At 39.5% G+C, this 21,384-nt stretch overlaps 1 protein-coding gene across 11 annotated transcripts in view; it reads left to right on the plus strand.

Moving 5' to 3' along the window:
• The window catches only part of CTCF (CCCTC-binding factor), a 37,631-nt gene that overhangs the window by 9,263 nt on the left and 6,984 nt on the right, over nucleotides 1-21,384 (plus strand). For 3 of the 11 annotated variants that reach the window (XM_064519310.1, XM_064519311.1, XM_026117360.2), the window contains 6 exons: nucleotides 4,355-4,451; nucleotides 15,298-16,090; nucleotides 16,772-16,942; nucleotides 17,821-17,954; nucleotides 19,502-19,622; nucleotides 20,424-20,573. In XM_064519310.1, the coding sequence (XP_064375380.1) occupies nucleotides 4,398-4,451; nucleotides 15,298-16,090; nucleotides 16,772-16,942; nucleotides 17,821-17,954; nucleotides 19,502-19,622; nucleotides 20,424-20,573 (1,423 nt within the window). In that variant the 5' untranslated portion in view covers nucleotides 4,355-4,397. Of the gene's footprint in view, nucleotides 1-4,354; nucleotides 4,452-4,486; nucleotides 4,627-15,297; nucleotides 16,091-16,771; nucleotides 16,943-17,820; nucleotides 17,955-19,501; nucleotides 19,623-20,423; nucleotides 20,574-21,384 lie in introns of those variants that run through there. The other 8 variants (XM_064519312.1, XM_064519313.1, XM_064519317.1 and 5 more) reach the window with 5 other exon arrangements.

Here is a 21,384-nt window from a genome sequence, read left to right on the forward strand (position 1 = left end):
GGCCCTGGCCTGATTCCTGTAAGTACTTTGTACTGCCTTGGGCCTTTAGTGGTTTGGGGCAAATTATTTAACCTGCTTATCTCATTTCCCTATCTTGTTGTGTTCAGTTTGCAAAGCTGACTCCTTGTAACTGCCTCTAACATCCAGGGATTTAAAAATGAAAACAGGAAACGCTACTGTATTAAAATGGCCACTCTTTTGCATTACATACTTAAGTGTGGTAATTCTACACTTTAAAACAGTAGCTTTCAACTTCTTTTTGCTAAACTATTTGTAGTGGAGGTGCAAACATGAATATGAACTTTAGATTTACCTTCCCTATTTATTACATGGGAACCTGTTAGAGGCAATCGAGGAGTTCTCAGATTACAGGTTGGAAAAGGATTAGTTTTTTGAAGGCTGTAGTTTGAGTCAAAGTTTATCAGATCATTAGAACGTTCTTTTTGGAGGACAAAAGAAGTTAGTGTTATCCAGCATTCCTGCTGAGTATATAACTTATTGCCATTACTGATCTCTGAAGAGAGATTTATGGCTTCCTGTGGCAATACTGAATGCTCAAAAGATACTCCTTGATTATTTGATCCTTCCCTACCTTCCATCTTAATGTTCTCCTCTCCTTCCTGCTCAGGAATGACTAATATTGACTCCTTTCTGCTCCGTTAGCTCTTTGAGCTACTAGAGCTCATATGAGCCCAGTGTAGTTTATTCTCAGCTCCCTTTTGTATGTGTGGAAATAATTGTTTGTCCTCTTGAAGCAGTTGTGTTCTCTGCCTCCTCTACCAGTGTCTTGACCTGCATGAAGAGGAGTTTGGCAGCTTACATGACAGTATAATGGAGCAGACTCTCAAATATTCAGATGGCTGACTTGCCTGAGATGACATTTGTAATGTTTTTGGACACGTCTGCTCTGAGTGGCTCATGCAAACAAATCTTGAAGAACATGTTTTCTTCTCAAACTCCACTGGATTAAAAGAAGGGAAATAGCCTTGGATGTTTGTTGTGAGATACTTGATCCAGTGACGTTGCTGGTCAGCATGATGTGTTACCATTTGTTCTTGTCCCAGAGCTGCCTCTTACTGGTAGCTAAGGAGTCTTTTCAGCCGCCTGCTGGCATTCAAGATGTTAGCTCTTGATACAGTTCTGGAGAAAAGAGTCCACCTTAGTCCTTGGTTGTCCAGGCAGATTTTTCTTTTTACTAATTTGGAATTACTGATCATAGTTGTTGGCAGTTTTCTCCATATCTAAACAAAGTGAGGTCACTGCTTCTGCCTCTTCTGCCGTTAGTTTATATAGGAGCTTTTGTCTGGTGTTGGTCTGTGGGCAGCCCTTCTTTGACTTCATATCACACGTGGCTTTGTATCTCATAAACAGTGATGTACTAAGCCTCTGCTCTTATGATACTGCTCTCTTACATTAGAAGATTTCATCTCTCTGAAAGTACAGGTTACTAGGTAAGCTGCCAAGGGTGACTGTCCTTATGTACATGAGCAACACATAGTAAAGAGCTGGTCATTGTTTGAGATCTTGCAAAGGTATTCCAGGTCCTCTAGAACTTGCTTGGGAGTAAGTGCTGACACAAAGAAATCTCTCTGCCCTAAGAGCATCACAGTTATAACTGTATAAATGAATAAAAATCTGTTGTTCTGTGTTTGAAGTTTAAGTATATCCTTAATTTTGTGAAGTCTTATACAAGAGATCATAAAATAATTTGGGTTGGGAGGGACCTCTTGTGGTACTTTGGTTTCAGTCCCAGGTTCAAAGCAGGGCCAGCTTTGAAATTAGATAAGGATTGTTTAGGGTTTTATGTAGCAATTTTTAGAAAAAAAAATTATTTTAATATCTGCAAGGCTAAAGTTCCTACTACCTCTCTAAGCAACCTGTTCCAGTGTTTGACCACTCTCTTTCTGGAAAAGAAATGTTCTTCCTAATACCTAATCAGAATTTCCCTTGATGTGACTTGCCTGTTGCATCTTTTCCTTTCGCTGTGCTGGTTTCGTCTTCTCTGTACCCTCTCATTAGCTAGCTGGAGGCAGTGGTAACATCTTCCCCCCAGCTTTCTTGAAGCTAACCGTGCCAATTTCCTCTTGTACATCATGTGCTCTAGCCCTCTGTCATCTTGGTGGCCCTCTACTGGGCTCTCTCCATTGTACGTCAATGTCTGCCTTGTACTAAGGAGCCCAAAAGTGGGTAAGTGGAGCAGTTTTATTTCCAACTTGTCCCTGTTTTCATGCAGGCTTATCCTCCCTGACTTGTGTGAAAAATCTGAATGGGAAAATTAAATTTATGGGAAGTATTTTATGGGGGAAAAATGCTGGCTGCTGTAACAGAAGTAGGCTTACCTTTTAAGTAAAGAAGAGTAAGAGTGGTTTGTGAGGTTCACCCTCTCCTTGGATATTACCATGGAGTAGATGAAAGCAAGTATGCCTTGCATTTCTGAAACGTGTGCCTTTATACTTCTGGGAAACTTTGATCCTCAGATTGTGTATTAGTAGTTTGAGATTCTGAGAGTGGTGTCTGAGCTGCTTAGTGCAAAAATTTCTCTTAAAAGCTCAAGTCACACATTCCTTTAAGGAGAGTCAATACCTGCATTTACCAAACAGTCCTAATGTGCAAATGTCCCTGTAAAATGCTGTTCTGAATTTGTGATGTCTACAGCCTAGAATATAATTACAGTTACTATTGTTCAGTTATTCTTTTCTCCTACTAAGAGGCTACAGTGGATACAGTATTTATTCCAGATGGAGATCTTTCCACTATTAAGTCATTTGCCAAGCTGAAGGTTTGGTTTTGAAAAGCTGAAGAAAACAAATTTTTTAATTCAAAATTTCAAGAAAAACAATTTAGGATAAAAGAATAACAGTAGATACAAGGATGCTTGCATTCAATTAAATGTACCCTATTTAAGAGTCCTGGTGATAAACCCACTGATGAAAGCTTTAAGACAACACAGTTTATGCCGGAGGTGGTAGCTTTGTCTCAAATGTCTTCTGAATGTAGAAGTCACTGACTATGAGCCTTTCCTGTGTTAATTTTCAAGCTTTTAAGTTTTAGGAAATGGTCTTTGCCAGGGGTAAGGCTCAGGAATAAAAGCTCAGCTAGTAATAGTAACTATTTTATATGCCTGTCACTTCACACAGGCTCTTATGAGCACAGAACCTGGCAAGGATGCAGCTTTCCATGCCCATAGCAGTTGAGCTCCCCACGTATCTTCTGAGTGTCCCCTTTCCTGGTCAGTGAATGCATATAGCACATATGACTTTATTGTGTTAAGTGTTGACTAAAAAGAGATCAATTCTGAAATTTTTTTTAAATCTTACTACTTCATTAGCACTCAACATCCACAGCTCTACTAAGTTTGATACCAATAGTGCTCTATGAAACTGAAAAAATTAAAATTAAAAAACTGAAACAATTAAAAATAGAATTGCCAATGAAAAATTGCAGCCAGAACCCAGACTTAAGTGCTTTGTATTAAATAAAGTTAAATAAGTAAATGACCAGGGAAAAATACTTAAATTCAAAGGGCATAGGAGCAGTGTGAAATTCCACACTGTTTGGCCAGCTTTGCTGAGTGGAGCAAGAATGTATGCCTCACTTCAGAATTAATCCTGTGGAGCTGCTTACTGTTCTCAGGGTTTTTGGTGTGTATGCACACTGAGAACTGAGCAGGATTATTGATGAGAAATAATGGGCTGTTTTGTCAATAACTTAGTTCTGTAAATCTTAATATTTTAAGTCCTCAGTTGCTTACAGTAATGAAGTTAACTTATCAACTCTTCAATTAGCTGAGGCAGTTCCTCCTCACAGTAACAAGGTTAGAAGTGTGTTAGAGATGACTTTGTTACTTTATTGATAGTGTTATTATTTGCTATATTGACAGTATGTGGCAGGTTATACTTGCTCTAATTTACACTCCTTTGACAATAAAACTGTTTTATTGTGATTTGGTACTCAACGGCATAGGAGAAAAAGGACACCTGAAAGAGGCATAACCAGCTCAAAAAAGTCACATTGCAGCCTTGATTTGACATTAGATATACAGAATTTCAGGTTCCAAGAACTGTATGCGCTGAAGAGTTTGAGGAAAAAGTAGAGAGAGGAGTTTGTAACGCTCGAGTTCATTCTTCCTGGTAAAAATCATAAAAGCAGGTTTTAAAATAGTCATAAAAGTTTTGGTTTTGTTTAAGGCTTGTTTGATAAGTGAAGGAGCCCTCAAGCAATTGCCATGATAACCATCCTAGAGATGTAGAACTACACACTTTCAATTAAACATTCAAACATGTTTTTTCCCCCTCTTTTCTTTTTTTTTTTTTTAATATAGTTTTACTAGTACTACTTATCTGTTTTGTTCCAGAGTGTGTGTTCTGACATCAAGAGCTGCATGAAGAATAGCCAGCATGAAGAGAACAAATCAGTCCAGGCAGAAGCGCAGAAGCTTCAGGAACATAAATGTAAATTAAGGGGTTTTAAAGTGCGGTGTGCGTTCCATGCTGAGTCAGTAGTTTCACAAACACTTAAGGCTAGCACTGTCCTGGAAGAAGCTGCCCTGCCTTGCCTCTTTCTTGGCTGGCCTAAGTGGCCACACAGGAGACCTGGTCTGGATGGAAATAAGTGTCTTTTGGCTGGGTGAGTTCTGGCCTGGACTGGTTTCCTGACCAGTTAGCTGCAGTCTTAGACATGTTTGTGCTAATATGAGGAGTAGTTGGGGTGATAAGGGTGGGAACAAGTGGGCAGTGCAAAGGCAGAGGATGGCTTCTTTACCAGACTTAGTTCAGTGTGCTTGAAAGTAAGGCCTAACTCCTGGTAGAAAGGCTTTTCTGCCAAAGTTGAGTGTCTTTGTGTAACTTCTGCTTCATAAGTCTTGAAGGTTGATTGTAATGGCACTCCTAGGACTTGGTTGCAGAATATGGAACATGAGTCCAAATGGATTAGATATGTGCATAAAATGGATTAAACTACCTGAAACTTCAGCATGAGTACTACTGTCTAGGATTTGCGTGGATTTGATTTTGTTTACTTCTGTTCCCAAGTTTATTAGTTCAGATTAACTTCCCTGAGATCTATGACTCAAGAGCAAGGATGACTTATTTGAGGCTTCAGGAGTTTCTATCTTGTACATCACCCTCCTCCCATAGGTGTTTCCAAAACTCTCCTGGAATTTCCTGACCCCACCACAAGGACAGCAGACTGCTTCTCTACAGATGACAGCCTGACATTAAGCCAACTGACATGATTCTAGTTTCTCTTAATGCATCAAGGTGTAATTTGTGGGGTGATTAGTAGTTACTGTTTGAGCAGCTATGTTGTTCATGCAGTAGGGGCAGGACCCATGCTACCATCCCAGGGATTATCACTTCCTGCTCTGATTTGAAGCCTGAAATCCCTTGTTAAGGCAAAGTGTCACTACTAAATAAGTGTCTGTGCAAAGATAAAAGGAATAGCTGTTCCTCAACAGTTTATCCTAGGGTATTTGTTCATCTAGGTGAAGCCTTAGAAGAAAAAATTACATATTTTTACCCTATTATGGAGTTTACAGAATGCCATGAAACTTGCTGCACTTCCCCCCCCTCCCCGCCCCGAAAGTATGGTAACATCTGGTGCCATTTTGGTATCATGCATCACTGCATCAGATGGCCAATGAATCCTAATGTCAGATTTATTTTGAAGATGAGGATTTCTTTTATTTACTTTTAGGAGTTTGCTGATGTCCTGAATGTAAGTCTGAATTAATGTGGAAGGAAGAATGAGCACAGATACTCGTTCATAAAACTACTAACCTTTTTCAAAATCCATGTACAATATTAGACTTTGCCTCTTGTGGCAATGACTTTCACAGACCATGTCTTCTGTGAGCTTCCCGCATCACTCTTATATTATGGAGAACTGTAAGAGGAAGGCTTTGAGCAGGTTTATGTTCTAGCCTTTACTATTAATCAGCTGAAAATGAATTCCTCTCTGTCTACTACTTTTAAATTTTAAAAGCCTTCTGTATTTCATGCATTAAAGTTCTGTATTTATCTTTCAAAAATGAACTGTAGGGTTGGGAGAACATTCTTAATACATTAAAAAGGGGGAAAAAATCCTAAAAATAGGTGATATGGAAATGTTTAGCTCATATTTCCCCGTTTCCATTAGAGATGTATGTGTATGACTGAAGAACTAATTTGGTGTGAGGAGACTGCAGTATCAGTTGCTGAAAGAAATAGGAGAATTTTGGTAAACAGTTCTGTTCTTAAAGCTTGTTCAGTTCCTCCTTAATTTCTCCTTCCTTTTCTGTCTACTTAATGTTCTTATAAAAGAATGTAAAAGTAAGTTATATAAGTCTTTCAAGTAATGACTCAGATACTTTCTTCTCTGTAGAGCTTCAGTTCTCCAAAACTTCAGGAAAAGCAAGGAAAACTTAGTATTTCTGATGCTAAAATATATTGAATTTCCAGAAATAAAGCTGAAATGCTTCCACCAGACTGTTTTCTTTATTAAGGCTTGCTGTTTGAAGTTAGAAGGAGTTAGTTATAGCCCAGGTGACTTGGAAGTGTGAGATTTGTTAGTAATTGCAGTGATTTTTAACAACACAGGTTTCAAGCGCTTCACCTTACTGTGTTATGCTTTCATGTCCACTGTATGCTGCTGCTTATTACGGCAGAATTGCCAATATCTTTTCTGAAAAGTCCGTGATTCTGGGGTCTCTTGCCTCTGTTGGTTGAAAGGAATGAAAGAAGGCTTGCTCTACAAACTGCTGAGGAAAGAGGTGGAATTAAAATGCTTCTGTCTTGCTGGGAGACCCAATATATATACACTCTACTTTCAAAGCCTTTGAAAGTCTTACAAAGCCTTTCCCCTGAGTTCTTGGTGCAAATGAGCAGGTGAACTTTTCCTAAGTAACTACAGAAAATAACTGGTGTGTGCTACTCACTGACTGAAAAATAGGTGTTGATGTTGGTCAAAGTTTCTCATCACTTTGAATCATCTCGTGAGGCATGATAAATGTTTGAGAGAAAACTGGCAAGATCCCTGGGTGGGGGCAGTAGCTAAAGAGATTATTTGGTGCGTTACAGACATTTGGAGATGTCTTCTGTAAAGCATAGACATTAAAAGTGTCATTGGGATGCACTGTAATTCTGCTTCGACACCAAGGCAGCTGTGGGTAATGAATGCTCTGTAGCCAGGGAGATGAATTGGCTGTGCTCTTGGGGAGTGCGTAATGAAAGGAAAGGGATAAATAGATTTGGATGTGATTCTGACCAGATTAATTTTGGTAAGGTCTGGCCCAAAATGTACTACCTTCATGTAAGCACAAGTAACAGGTAAGCTTGTTTCTTAATTGAAAACTAACTGAATGGCATAGTGTGTGTTTTTGATCACAAATTACATCAGCCTTAAACAGGAAGGTGACCACAAACTAGTGGGTACTGTGACCAAAAGGGTTGCATGATGCCTGAGTGAAATCGATTTCACTGTAGTGTGTCCTCTGTAGATGGCAGGATGGGACAAGCTGGAGCAGCACAGCTCAGTGTAGCCATTGAACTTTTGGCAAAAAAAGATGTAGATTTCGCTTTTTATTCTCTGACTCCATCTGCGATGGTAAAATATTTCTCAAATTAATTTCCTGTAAGATAGCACCTTCTGTACAGGGGACTGGTTCTGGGCAAATGACTTGCTCTTAAGTGGATTGGCAGTAGCAGAACGGGGGGTGCCTATCTGGTGGCTGAGTTGGCTTTATGTGAAATAAAAGTAGCCATCTATGGACTGTTAGCTTCAATGTGCTGCTCTTCCATTAGGTGATGTTAGGTCTGGACAAGTCTCTAGAAGACAGATTTGGGTTGATAAGGCAGTGTGCAGATAAAGAGAGACCAAGCAATGCTGCATCTTCCATTAATGCAGCTATGGGAAGTATATGCTACCTTCATAAGCTAATAACATGCAGTTGCAGGGTGAAAAAGGTCAAAACAAAATGCTGATGGTACTGTCAGTTTCTCCATACCTACTGATTAGCAAGAAATTGTTGAGTAGTTAAATGTTAACCATTTAACTACTTAAATAACTGTCAATTAAATAGTTGAATGTTGATTGATTTTAAAACTGAGAGCCTTTAAAACTGAGAATGTTTAAATGTTTGCCCTAGCTTGGTCCACTTAGCTTTTGAAATCTTTTAATACTCAGTGAATTAATGAGACTACCTTTAAGATATATGCTGTAATAGATGTTTGTCAAGTTGTATATTTGATCTTCTGTGTGTGTTTGTGCACGCATGTGTGCTTTCAGTGCTGGTGCTTCTTGCTTTCTCCTTCACTTACAACAAGTAAGAAGAAAGCAGCTGGAGAAGGGAGATGGGAGTAGCAGTCCTAACCAGTGGATATGAAATTGAATGCAGTAGGCAAACAAAAGCTTCAAGTTTCCAACATGAAACAACTACCTTAAAGTTTAAAAATACCTGAGCTTCCAGTTGCCTGTTACTACAATACATTCCTAGAGCTTTTGCAGTGTATTCAGACTGATGGACTTCTCAGGTTGCAGAATAGGTATCATCACTCAGGGAGACTACAGCTTGGACAGTGCTGCTCTTTCTTTGTACAGCCTTGCCTTGCCAAGGGTTTGATTTCATTGTAGCAGCTGTCTTTTGTTGCTACTTGTATATTGACAAGTACTGCTCTCAGAATGCCCTGTGATTAACAGGCTGGTTGTAGCAATGTTGCAAATGCTGATGCTTTCTTTAAGACTTTTCTCTTAAGTTGGCCTTATGAGTGCTCCTTTTTTGGTCCTGTCTTTGCAAAAAAGATTGCAGAAATGTGCAATTACAATTTTTAATTATCAGGTAACAAACCGGTTGAAGCCTACAGTCACTAGGCCTTACATTGTAACAGGATAGTCTGAGTGTTATTTTCATGTAATACTTTGTTTGAAAATTTGTCTCTTATAGTAAGAAAGGACCGTTAGTTGGAAGAAAATTGATTAATTTACTTTCCTAGTTTCTGTTGTTGATACTACCTCTGGGATGTTTTTGCATGTGGTAGCACTGTGCAAGTATCCCAACTTGTTTGTGTGATGTTACTTTTTGCTTGAAGCTTTGTGAGCCTTGTCGGATAAGGCAGACCTACCTTGAAAGAAAAGAGAAAAGGTTGGTTCCCTTTTTCTCTTTTCCCTAGGGAGTTGAACACAAGATTTTAAAGCTTTTGTATAGCTTGTGTTTATAATTGGATGCCTAAGCAACCCACCCTTGTTAACCTATTTCTGTGGGCAATTAGCAACAGACATGGACAAGAGTCTACTATCAAATTTTAGTCTTTACATGTATAATCCAAGTTCTGGATAAACTCTCGGTCTTTGGTTTTATGTGCAGCCTGTTCAGGTTGAGCTGAGCCACTCAGGTTGAGTGTAATACCATGCAGATATGGTAGAACTACTTCTAGATCAGTCTTTCATTAAAAAGTGTTATAGCCATGTTTGTGAAGTGCTGAGCCCAAGCTAACAAGCTTTGCTTGGATGTGTGTGGCCCTGCCCAAAGCTCTTTGGGTGTCTTTGTACCACTCTCCCAACTGTATGAGGATTTCTTGGTTCTACTGCAGCAACATGTGGAGAAAAAGAATTGCTGTGTCTTTAAGTTGGAGTGCAACTTTGAGAAAAGGTAGCACAGACATGAAGTTTGCATTTCCAGTTTGTTGTCCATGTAGAGATGCTACTGATGTGTCCAGGAGACTGAGATCAATTGTAATGAACAGTGGTTGATAAAAGCACAGTTACTGTCAGCTTAAACATCTTAAAGTAAAAGCAGTGCTAGAAAAGCCTAAACTCAACACTTTGTATTCTACAAATTTGCTTTTAAAAGAACAAGAGATGAGCATGGCATGAATGTAACTTTATCAGGGAAGCCCTGTTGGAGCAAATGCAAAGGCTTCCTTCCTATTTAAATGTATTATCTTTGATTTTGCTTAGTGGGAGGCTTTTCAGAAGATGGAGGAGAGCCATGGAGACTTTGTGATGGGGAAGGAGAGTGGCCAAGTACTCCTACAGTTATTTTGCATCTACTAATGTCTTCAAATACTTACAAAGAGAGAGAAATATATTGACCGAAGGCACAAACAAGGGGAGGGACCCAGGTTTGACTATAAACCCCACTGGATGCATACACTTAAAAATAACTTTTTTCTTATTTTAGATAGCAAAAATATGATGCGAGTGTGGGATACTGGGTGAAGTTTTTGCTTATTCTTCCCCTTTTACTTTCAAAAGTTTACAGGATATATAGGAGAAACATAGGGCTCTTATGCTTCGGCATACTGCTTGCTTCCACTCCCATATCAGTTTTTTTTATAAGTGGCTAATAATGGCTGTAAGTGTCAAAGCCATGACAATTTTATGGGATGTGTGTATGAATTGACTTCAGTGTCTGAATGTGTCTGTCTTTTTTGCTTACACTAATGTAACTTCAGAGATTTTCATTATTTGTATAAATGCCGAACATTCTTACTGACAACTAACACTTGGCTTCATTGTTTCTATTGTTTTTTTATTATTTTTTTCTTAAATGAGCTGTATATTACAGCTTAAACTACTTTTCAGTTGCTTTGAATGTTTTTAACAGGACTGTGCCTTGTTTGGCAAAAAATTTGTGGTGATTGGTCATGGATCTTGATGCAGTTCATGGGGGTTTTTTGTTTGTTTTTAACATTTGTTGGGAGGCAGGCAAATGCCTTTTGTAACTGTGGCTTTGTCATAAATAACCCAGGTAGACAAGACATGCATTGGCACAGTCCAAGTATGTAGCAGCTATTTCTGGGTTCATACTGTCTACATTGGAGTCCATATCTACATTAATGCTTCTATGATTAAGATTAATGCTGGTGTGGGAATGCATTAATTGAATGCTACGTCTTTCAATCTTTCTGTGCTGACGTGGAGTTTCATCCACATAGCTGTATTAGAAGAAGTGTTGTAGTGGAGATGCTTCTTATGCTGAAACATTGGTTTGCTAATCTTTTTTAAATCATATTCCTGATTGTTAAAGAGTTTGTACCTCCAAGATGACTGCTTTGCTGGTATACTGCGAGGCAAAGGACCTAGAAAGGCAAAATATTATATTGTAGTTTGGCTGAGATTTTCTTCTGTGCTACAGTCAAAATGGCTAGTTGGAATTAAATTATTTTCTCTCAAGCAGCCTTTTGATTTCTTTCTTCAGACTAAGCCCTGTGAGTTTTGCATGTGCTTACCCCATCTTCTTTCTGCTTGTTTCAGTCTTTTTAGATGAGCTGCCCGTGAGTTATTTGAGTCATCTTAGGTCTGTTGTTTGGACATCCCAGCCTTTTATCTGATTAAATGGATTCTGATAGTAGATTGAACTACTTAGTGATGCTGCATCTCTCATTTGAGCTGTTAGAACCTGTAGCATGAGCATGTATGGAAAGACTAGCTTGTGCTATTACATGGAAACTGTTTTACTTGTTGATTTTCAGATGTTCTTTGCTCTTTCTTTGATCACTACCCTTCTAGAAGTTCTTCTCTCTCAGTCTTTTCCCTCTTGACTCACTAAATCACATTTTATTAACTTAGGGTTTTGTTTTGCATTTTAAATGTGGTCACTTTCAAATTGTATTACTGGTACTAATGTACAGTAACTGATAGGAAGAGAGCTGAGAATAAAAGCCAGAAATGATAAGAGAAAGATTTAGTGGTGTTTATTCTTATTGTTTCCCCATAATGGACTCATTTGTAGCATACTACACAAGTTCGCTGAACTATCTGAAACACTTCTTCCCCCTCCCCCCCCCCCCCCCCCCAAATTTGGGGGTGAGGAGCAAACAGTATTTTTAGGAGAGTGAGTGTGTGTGTTTTTTTTTTTTTTTTTTTTTTTTAAGAAAAGAAAAGGAAAATCAGTTCCTTTTAATTCTAATAGGAATGGAAAATCCTCAGCAAGTTGCAGAATCACGTCCAGTGAACTGGTATTTTCTAGTAACTCTTCCAGTAAGTTCAAAACTTTCATCCAAAATCCCCTTTATGAAAAGGAGAACTCATTTAAAAAAAAATCTCAATCTCACCCTCAGTCCCCCAGCAAACACTTGAAAAAACAAAATGACTGAAAAGTGAAACTGGACAGGCAGTGCGAAGCTCACCACAAAGACCTCGGAGACAGTGTATCTCCAGACGGTTGGATAGGAGAGAGCTCCTACGTTTTGGCCTTTTTCTCTCAAGTTTAGCGATAATCCTTCCCTCCACCTTCCCCAAACTGGAGAAATACTTAAATTATAAAATCTGTGCCTTCCTGGAAACAAATCTTGGCAGCTTACCAAGATTTTTGAGCTGGCCAAGGCATCAGCTGATATTATTTCTGTGCAATTCTGTATTTTGGTGGTACACTGTCAATATAACCTGGAGTAGTTAATAGTTTTCTTTAAAATACTCTAGTACTTTGTATTGTATAGTATATACAATATTTTATACTGTATTGTCTTCAGAATGTTTTCTCCTGACAGTGGGAGCCTGGCTTAAAAGCAGTCATTTTCAGATTAATTTATTTTTACTGAAGGTAATGTACCATATTGTAGAGCACAGATCGGGCAGGAGCAAATGCTCATTCATGTGCTGAATTTTGGAGTATAGGAGGTACAAGGCGATGTAGCTAAGTGTGCTGAGGAGGTGGCAGGAGGAGATCTTGCTAGCTGGGCTGCTGCAGTGCGTGTGGCTCGCCGCTGGAGGACAGCCGTGCTTTGTGGTTCCCTGCCTGCCCTGCCGGGCGTGCTGCTTCAGGGTCTGGCTGTTGTAGAAGGATGCTGTAGGTAGTCAGGTAACTCTGATGTCCCTATGATAAGGGGCTGGAAAAAAACAGGAAAGTGTTTCGTTTCTTTACTGAATGGTTACAAGAAGAATCCTTCCATTTGTATTTACTTTCTTCCCACTGTAAGGTCCTCTTGAGCAGTATATTGCTTGCATACGTTTACCTGATCTTAGTGCAAGTCTGTGTTCCTAGGCTGGCTAACCCTCTTGACCCCATAAGCTGCATGCCAAAATCATCACAGATGTGAATGATGTGTTCCTTGGCAGATGTAAGGTTTTTCCTAGCATGCAACTAAGAGAGATGATGCCTTCCTACCACTCCACCCCACCCTGGCAAATCTTGCCTGTTGGCTCACTTTCAGGTGGCTTAGCAGGCTTGCTATCATGGTTGATGTTGGCAATTAATGTGAAGACCCTTATGAGAGCACACCTGAACTGCTTGGAGCTGTGTGTAATTGAATCAAGGTTGCTGATCGCTGCTCTGTCCCATTACGGGGCACCAAAACGAAATGGCGTTAGCCCTGCAGATGGATTTTTAGCATTCTTTTTCCTCCATCTTAAATTTTTGTTTCATTTCTAGCCATTTACCACGCTTATTTTGTTTGTCTGTCCTTTTTTCCCTTGTTCATAGGCTTCTGGTCACCTAAAAAGGCTTCTCCTCCTCCTTCCGTACAAATATTTGAGATAAGCAGAAGACAGTTTGCTCTGATTGTTTCATAGTTGCTGCAGGCTAAAGACCAAAGCTCCATTCTGATTGCTTGCTGGCTAGTGTAAAGTACTTGCATCATCTCGTGTTCTTCAACTGTTTGTCCATATGGATTTGCTGTGACTTGAAAAGGTGATGGGTGTTAAGAGAAAGGAGAGGCAGGATTCCTGCAGGGAGTGCACAGGAAGCCATATGTCAGTATTTCTGGGTATCTGGTGCCCCCTGGAGACTACTGCTGCCCGCAAGAAACATAGCGAATATCAAGGCTGCACATGAGTAAATGACCCTAGTCTGAGCAGACTGAAGAAAGAGAAGAATATCTTGTTCTCACAGAAGTAGTGCAGGATACTAGAAAAGGCCATAAGAGTAAAAGCAAGTGCTCTCTAAAATAATAATAATAATTACATGTCTTGTATTTAAGTCTAATGAAGACTGATAGCTATGTTTCATGTTATGTGTATATGCCCGTGTATTTCAAAAATGAATATGCAAGGCTACGTTTAGGCATCTGATAGTAGTATGACATGAGATGTGCTGAGTTTAAAAGATAGCTTAGAGAGGTTCTGTTGGTTGGTCTGAGAGGACAGTAGATAAAATAAGAAAATGTGGAAGTCTCCTATCAAACCTGGAATTAGAATTAGAATTTTATCACAAGCTTCCTAAGAAGATTAGGGGGTTTTGATGTTTTGGTGGTTTTTGTATGTGTGGGGGCTTTTGGGGGCTGCTTGTGTTTGGGGAGGTGTTTGGGGGTGTCTTGGAGGGGGTGTTTTGGGGGGTTTGAAAAAATCCTGTATAGAGAAGAATGCTGGATAGTTGGGGCAGGGGAGCTATGCTTTTATATAAAAATTTTGAGTTACAATTAAGACCTACCTGCTAAAACACTGAGCTTTAGAATTATTGCATGCTGTTGATGATGTGGCTCTATTTAGCCCAGTTTTCATGAGAAATCACTAGAGTCCAGCAGCTCTGAGTCCTGACCATATAAATTGAAACAAAATTTTAACTGAGCCTTGTCTGAATGCTGGGGCTCAATTCGACCCGAAGAGGGCACTGTGCTCAAGTTTGTCCTGTGCTCTTCCTTCAGAGGCAAGGCAGTGCCCATAAATGGGAACAGGAATGAACCACGGGATACTCACGAATATACTTGTCTTTTTTCTTAACAGCGATGCCAATCAAGTGTTGGTCAGAGAAATCTAAACATAGAGGAAACAGTAGTTGTTTTGAGCTGGAGTTTGACGTGAAACAAGAACTTAAGTCTTCAAAGTTACTCTAAATTTTTGCTTTGTATTCGCAAAGCTTTTTCTTCAGGGGGGAAAAAAATCACAGTTCTCAGACTGAGTATTTTTTGAAGTCCAGATTTATATTGTGCTTCACAAAATCAGCTTTTTTACATGTAAGATTATCTAATTTTTGTGTCATTAAAAATTATACCACAGGACTGCTTCTGCTATTGTTAAGCTATGTAAAATAAATAAGCTGGATAAGGAATAATGGTGCTGTATCACTTGTCTTAGCAATTTGCAGTCCTTGAGAAATAAGAACATGTGCATCCCTCAATCTTTCTTGCTTTTCTTCCTGTTCAAGAAACTGGTACAGCTATTGTCTCACTCCAGGCAGGATTCTGTGATTGCTTTGGTTTACAGTGACAGTACACTAGCAGAGACTAATGCTTACAGTTCTTGATTTGTTTTCTTGAATATGGCTGCAATATGTTGCTGCTGTTGAGCTGGTGGTTTTCAGTTAGACTGCTTGCCCCTCTGTGGGGTGTGTGCCATTGTGAAAATACATTGGGTGATATGCAGCATTGCCTCTTCTGTTTTTTACAGCAGGAAGGGGAAATGGAAGGCGAGGCAGTTGAAGCTATTGTGGAAGAATCAGAAACTTTTATTAAGGGAAAAGAGAGAAAAACCTATCAAAGACGTCGTGAAGGTGGGCAGGAGGACGATGCTTGTCATATACCACCAAACCAAGCAGATGGGGGTGAAGTAGTTCAAGATGTCAACAGTGGTGTGCAGATGGTGATGATGGAACAGCTGGATCCAGCACTTCTTCAAATGAAGACTGAAGTGATGGAAGGTGCAGTACCCCAAGAAACAGAGGCTACAGTGGATGACACACAGATCATAACACTGCAGGTTGTTAATATGGAAGAGCAGCCTATAAATCTTGGTGAGCTTCAGCTGGTCCAAGTACCTGTTCCAGTGACTGTACCTGTTGCCACCACTTCTGTGGAAGAACTTCAGGGAGCATATGAAAATGAGGTTTCCAAAGGAGGCCTGCAAGAGGGAGAGCCCATGATCTGTCACACTCTCCCTTTACCAGAAGGCTTCCAGGTAGTGAAAGTTGGTGCAAATGGTGAGGTGGAGACATTGGAACAAGGTGAACTTCAGCCTCAAGAAGATCCCAATTGGCAAAAAGATCCAGACTATCAGCCACCAGCCAAAAAAACAAAGAAAAACAAAAAGAGTAAGCTCCGCTACACTGAGGAAGGCAAAGATGTGGATGTCTCTGTGTATGACTTTGAAGAGGAGCAGCAGGAGGGTTTGTTGTCTGAGGTCAATGCAGAAAAGGTAGTGGGCAACATGAAGCCGCCTAAACCAACAAAAATCAAAAAGAAAGGTAAGTCTGTAAGTAGACTTCTAAACTGTACTTGTTATGACTGTACCTTGTGATATGGTTGGAGTGACTGAGTAGATGCAAGTGGGAGTAAAGCAGGCATGCCCGGTGTCACTTACTGTTTTATGTAAGAGCTCTCAGCTCTGTTGTTTTCTGGGCAAACCTACTCTCTCCTGCATATAGACTTACAAAGGAACTCATTCTCCTTGAGTGTGATCCTGTGGTATTAGTATTCCCATATCACTACAGTTGAAAAGATTCTGCTTTTTGCTGTAATGCATTTTCAAGAGATTATTGTATACCTAAATTTTACATCAGGAACCAACAGTATAATTAGCTTTGGTTGGGGTTCCTAACCAAGTACTGGGTAGAGTGGATAGCACAAAGTCCAGCAATGTGCATGTTTGACTCTTTCTTAATTTACAGTTTAAGTTTCCAAAAAGGAACCCTTTTTAGAGTGGAGTGGAACAAGAACATTAATTGCTGGCATACTAATGAAAATTCAAGACAAGCTGATCATTGCCTGTATTACTAACAGGAAATACAGTTGGATTTAATGGTACAAAACTGGGTTCCCTGTAGTAGTTTAACCTCCAGGAATTTTTCCTTTTCCCTGCTGACCTGTAATGTAATGCAGTTGACCATGGTACTGCCAAGAATAACTGTGACTTCCTTCATGGCTAGGTGTAAAGAAGACATTCCAGTGCGAGCTGTGCAGTTACACTTGTCCACGTCGTTCTAACTTGGACCGCCACATGAAAAGCCACACTGATGAAAGACCACATAAGTGCCATCTCTGTGGCAGGGCTTTTCGGACAGTCACATTACTGAGGAACCACCTCAACACTCACACAGGTACTCTTGCCTTTGTGTATATCCTTTTAGTAGGACCTGCTCTGTCTTTAGAATAAAGGCAGGTTGGGTCTATCCTGAATCTATCCAATTTCTCTTATGAGATAAGCTGAAAAGGAAGAAACTATGCAGTGCTGCTCTTTTTTTTTCCTGTGAGAGCAGTTTTTCACCTGATCATGTTAGGTACAAAGCTCTTCCTGTATATAGATATAAAACTGACCCTGGGGTTGATCTGAAATTACTTGAAGCTATAGAAAACGTTCTGTTTGTCTTGGGTATTATTAGGGCACTCAGTTTGCTGTGTTCTGAGATTTGTGCCACCATTGCTCCCTGTGGAAAAGTAAGGTGAGGCTGGAGCTAAACAGGGGAGGGGAGGGAAACAGGGAATATATTATAAACTGGACTAGTAAAATATGTAGGAATGAAAGCTTGTTTCTGTTATTCCTTACTTAGGTTAAGTTTCTGTTACAAAACTTAAGGTAGGAGTAATTTGGGAACCGTAATCAAATTTAAACAATGTTCTTGCCACCCTTCTGCCAAAAAAAAAGTGTAATTCATGTCCTTTGCTTTCTTTTCGTACCTCTGCTTTATCTAACTGAATAGTTTGAAATTAACAAATAACCAAGTGATAAAAAAATAAGGGAGTTTGTTTCCTCATTGAAGGGATGTTAAGTCTCTAGTAATATCTTCAGTCCACTGGTTATTTACACAGAAGCTATGACTCCTGTGCGCCATTTGCTGCTGTAATCTAATCTTTCAGAACACAAAGGCAACATTGCTAATTCATTTATAAAAGAAGAAGAAGAAGAATCTGTGTTTTCTTTTTTTTTTGTCACTAAATCTGAATGTCATCATCTTCCTGTTTTGCTGCAAATAATTAGGTACTCGCCCTCACAAGTGCCCAGACTGCGACATGGCCTTCGTGACCAGTGGAGAGTTGGTTCGGCATCGCCGTTACAAACATACCCATGAGAAACCATTCAAATGTTCAATGTGTGATTACGCTAGTGTGGAGGTATGTTAGTTAATTGTTACAGTACCGAGTACATGCTTGCATGCTTCAAGACTTATTCACCATCTGTTATAAACTTAGGCGTTTCCTCCTTGGCCATTTTTAAAAAGAGGCTGTGAGTAAAAAGGTTATAAGTTAGGTCTGTTCTTGGAAGCAAGTCGTGGGGTTTCCTCAGTTAATGAGAAACCTGTCAGAGGGCATTTATGCACAGAAACCGTAGATGATCTCCATTTCCTCTTTGGAGACAATAGTTCTTTTCATCGTTTTTAAAATCGGCACTCCTTTAAGATGAGTAAAGGAATTGAAGGAGGCAGCTATCTACTGAGTAGGATGTACTTTAAGACTAGAGGTGCTCTCCGGTTTTAAGATGTGCACTTTGCATTTTATATATATGTGCTGATAAACTGACTTGCCAAAATGAATGGCACTTTTCTTCCAAATTAGTGAAAAACAGCTTTGCTAATTCTAAGGGATTATCTGCTTCGCTCAAGGAAATTAAGCTTGCTTGAATGTTCTCCCCTACGCCCTAAGCAGCACTGTTGTTTATGCTGCAGGACAGCTTTTAAAATGTAATAAAAACTACACTGCAAGATGGGGATAGGAAATCTGAGCAAGGTAATGAGCAACATGATTAAAAACTGGGATCTGTGCAGAGCAGGAATGGGGCAGTGGAGATGTTGAATTGGGTGTTCAGTCATGCGGGAAGGGGGGGTGAGTTTTCTGGGTGTTTGGGGGGGAGGTTGTTTTGTTTTTGTTTTTTAGCGTTTTTTTTACTTTGAGTTGTGACTGCAGTGCTGTAATTCCGTGCCCTGTGGTTTGAGTGCTGAATGCATTGTGTTGCAGTGCATGAATTACGAAAGAATAAGCAAGTTGGTCCTATATGAGCTGATTGCTGGGTTTTGTAGACGGAGGTTGGTGATTATGCAGCTTGCTCATACTGAAGCAGAAAATGCTTTCCATTCCTGTTGATGCTACTTCTTAAGCTAGGTTCATGCCTTCTAGATAATGGCAGGAGAGTAAAGGAATGAAGTCACCTTGTTGATCGTAGGATTAGGGCTTTCTTTTTTTTCTTTTTCTTGAGTTACTAATTTATCTTCTCCCTCAAAGTAGCTGGAGGGGACCCAAGAAGGCACCTTGTGGAAGAACGCTACCCCTCCTGCCATGTTCCTTGGATGCATGCTTTCCTGGAACACTTTGTGTGTTTCTCCAGGATATTTTCAAATTTTAGCGTAGTCTCTGATGTTGAGATGGTTGATATTAGTAAGAAGGGTGCAAGAGATAAAATCAGGCTGCATTCAATGTGGGAACAAACATGAAGCAAGACTGTAAATTAGGTTGAGAGGTGGAATAGAGTGGGAAGGGGGTATGAGTGGTTACATGCAGTATAAGACTGGCATTAAAACAGGGTGGTGGTTGTTGTTGTTGTTTTATTTTATCTTGCTACCAAAACAAAATAGGTTACCTTAAGAAAATTCTTGACTGATTTCTTGTACTTTTGGAAATCTGACCTATTCATCCTTGTTAACTCCAGTCTTACTCTTGGCTTTCAGGTTAGTAAATTGAAACGCCACATTCGCTCTCACACTGGAGAGCGTCCATTCCAATGCAGCTTGTGCAGCTATGCCAGCAGGGATACTTACAAACTGAAGAGGCACATGAGGACCCACTCTGGTATTGATGCCACATTTTTAGCATGTTGTCTATGTGCCAGTGTCTAAGTGCTGGGACAGTGTATAATGAAGCTAACAATCTTAGTCAGCAAAATGCAGTATTCAAGTTTAATATAAAATTTTCATAAAGTCTGTAGCTGAACAGAATGCAGTTTATCAGCATTCGTAAATTCATAAATTGATAGTAGTGACTGTACTGAGATGTGCTGGAGGATTCTGATTTTTGGTTTTGCTGTGAGGTGACAAAATACAGGTGCTTTTTTTAGTAGGAAGATATGAAATTTCTTCTTTGTTATTGATGTTCTACTTCACATTGAAGGTTATAGCCATTTTTAGTTTCATACTTGAGTGTAATTGCACCAATGTCTGATGGATGCAGTTTGTGAAGATGCTTATTTTTTTTCTGTGATAGAAATAGGATTTTTTCTGACACAGAACTCTACTGGAGTGCTAAGCTAATGATGTTGCTAAAATTTAATGACAGAAATGGGCTTGTATGTATGAGCATTCAAAAGAAAATCTCAAATCTGATGATGTTTGCAGTGTTCCAGCAGTCTGCACGTAGGTCTTATATGCGTTTCTCATTGTAAGGACTAATAATTAACTCATTTGCTTAAGAAACAATTTTTTTTGTCTCTATGTTGTAGAAGGATATTTATGGGAACTAAAATTTCTAGAGAAAGAAACATCATTGAGCTTTTTGCTGCAAGTTTCTGGGAGGTTGTTTTGTTTTGAGGCTTTTTGATTAGATTTCTTCTTGTTAAAAGTACTCCTGCTACTTTTTTTCTTTCCGTTACTGTAGGAGAGAAGCCATATGAATGTTACATCTGCCATGCTCGCTTCACTCAGAGTGGTACCATGAAGATGCACATTTTACAAAAGCATACGGAAAACGTGGCCAAATTTCACTGTCCTCACTGTGATACTGTCATAGCAAGAAAGAGTGACTTGGGTATGTATCTCAGCAACGTGGCCATGAGTGAAGTTAGTGCAGAAGATTACTCAAAACATGCCTTCCCAGAATTAGAGTTCACATAACCCAACAGCTGTTTTTCTTTCTTTCTTCTTTTCTTTTCTTCTTTTTTTTTTTTTTTTTTTTTTTTTTGTCTTTAACCTAGTAAATCCTATAACTGCACAAAATGAAGCACAGGCTTAGATATGTGGCTGGTAATACATGCTTGTAGCTTACAATAACTGCTGCATGCTGTGAGAATTTTCAGTTTCTTTTCATTATTTGAAAATGCAGCATGTTTTCCAAGCATACAAGGCAAGTTATTTTCATGCCCATAGATGCTAGGTGTTTATTGAACTTAGACTAATATTTTAACTCTGTATGACTTAAGGTCTGAGAAATCAGAAGGTCATTTGGCTTGACCTCCTATTTATTGGAGGCCATTAATTATCACCCAGATACATCTTCATCAAGCTAAAAGGCTTGAATTAGCCAAAACAATTTCATTTTTCAGGAAGTGGAGCTGTGTGCCACAGACAGAATAGGAGAGACTGAGTTGTCACAAAAGCCCTGAGTCCTTGCAGTAGGAGAGAGTTGACCTGGTGAGCAGTACCCCATGATTCCAGCAGGCAAGCTCTTTTATGATATACAAGAAGGTGAAAAATAGTATCACTCCCAGAGCGATTGAAGATAATCTTTCTCAGTGAAGAAAAAGTTGAGATTTGGCATAACTTTTTCTATAAGCAAAATATCAACCAAGTAATGGGAAGGCAGGTTCTCTTCCATAGAAAACAAATGTAAAGTGCTACAA

This window comes from Dromaius novaehollandiae, chromosome 13 (assembly GCF_036370855.1).
Source record: "Dromaius novaehollandiae isolate bDroNov1 chromosome 13, bDroNov1.hap1, whole genome shotgun sequence".
Taxonomy (NCBI): domain Eukaryota; kingdom Metazoa; phylum Chordata; class Aves; order Casuariiformes; family Dromaiidae; genus Dromaius; species Dromaius novaehollandiae.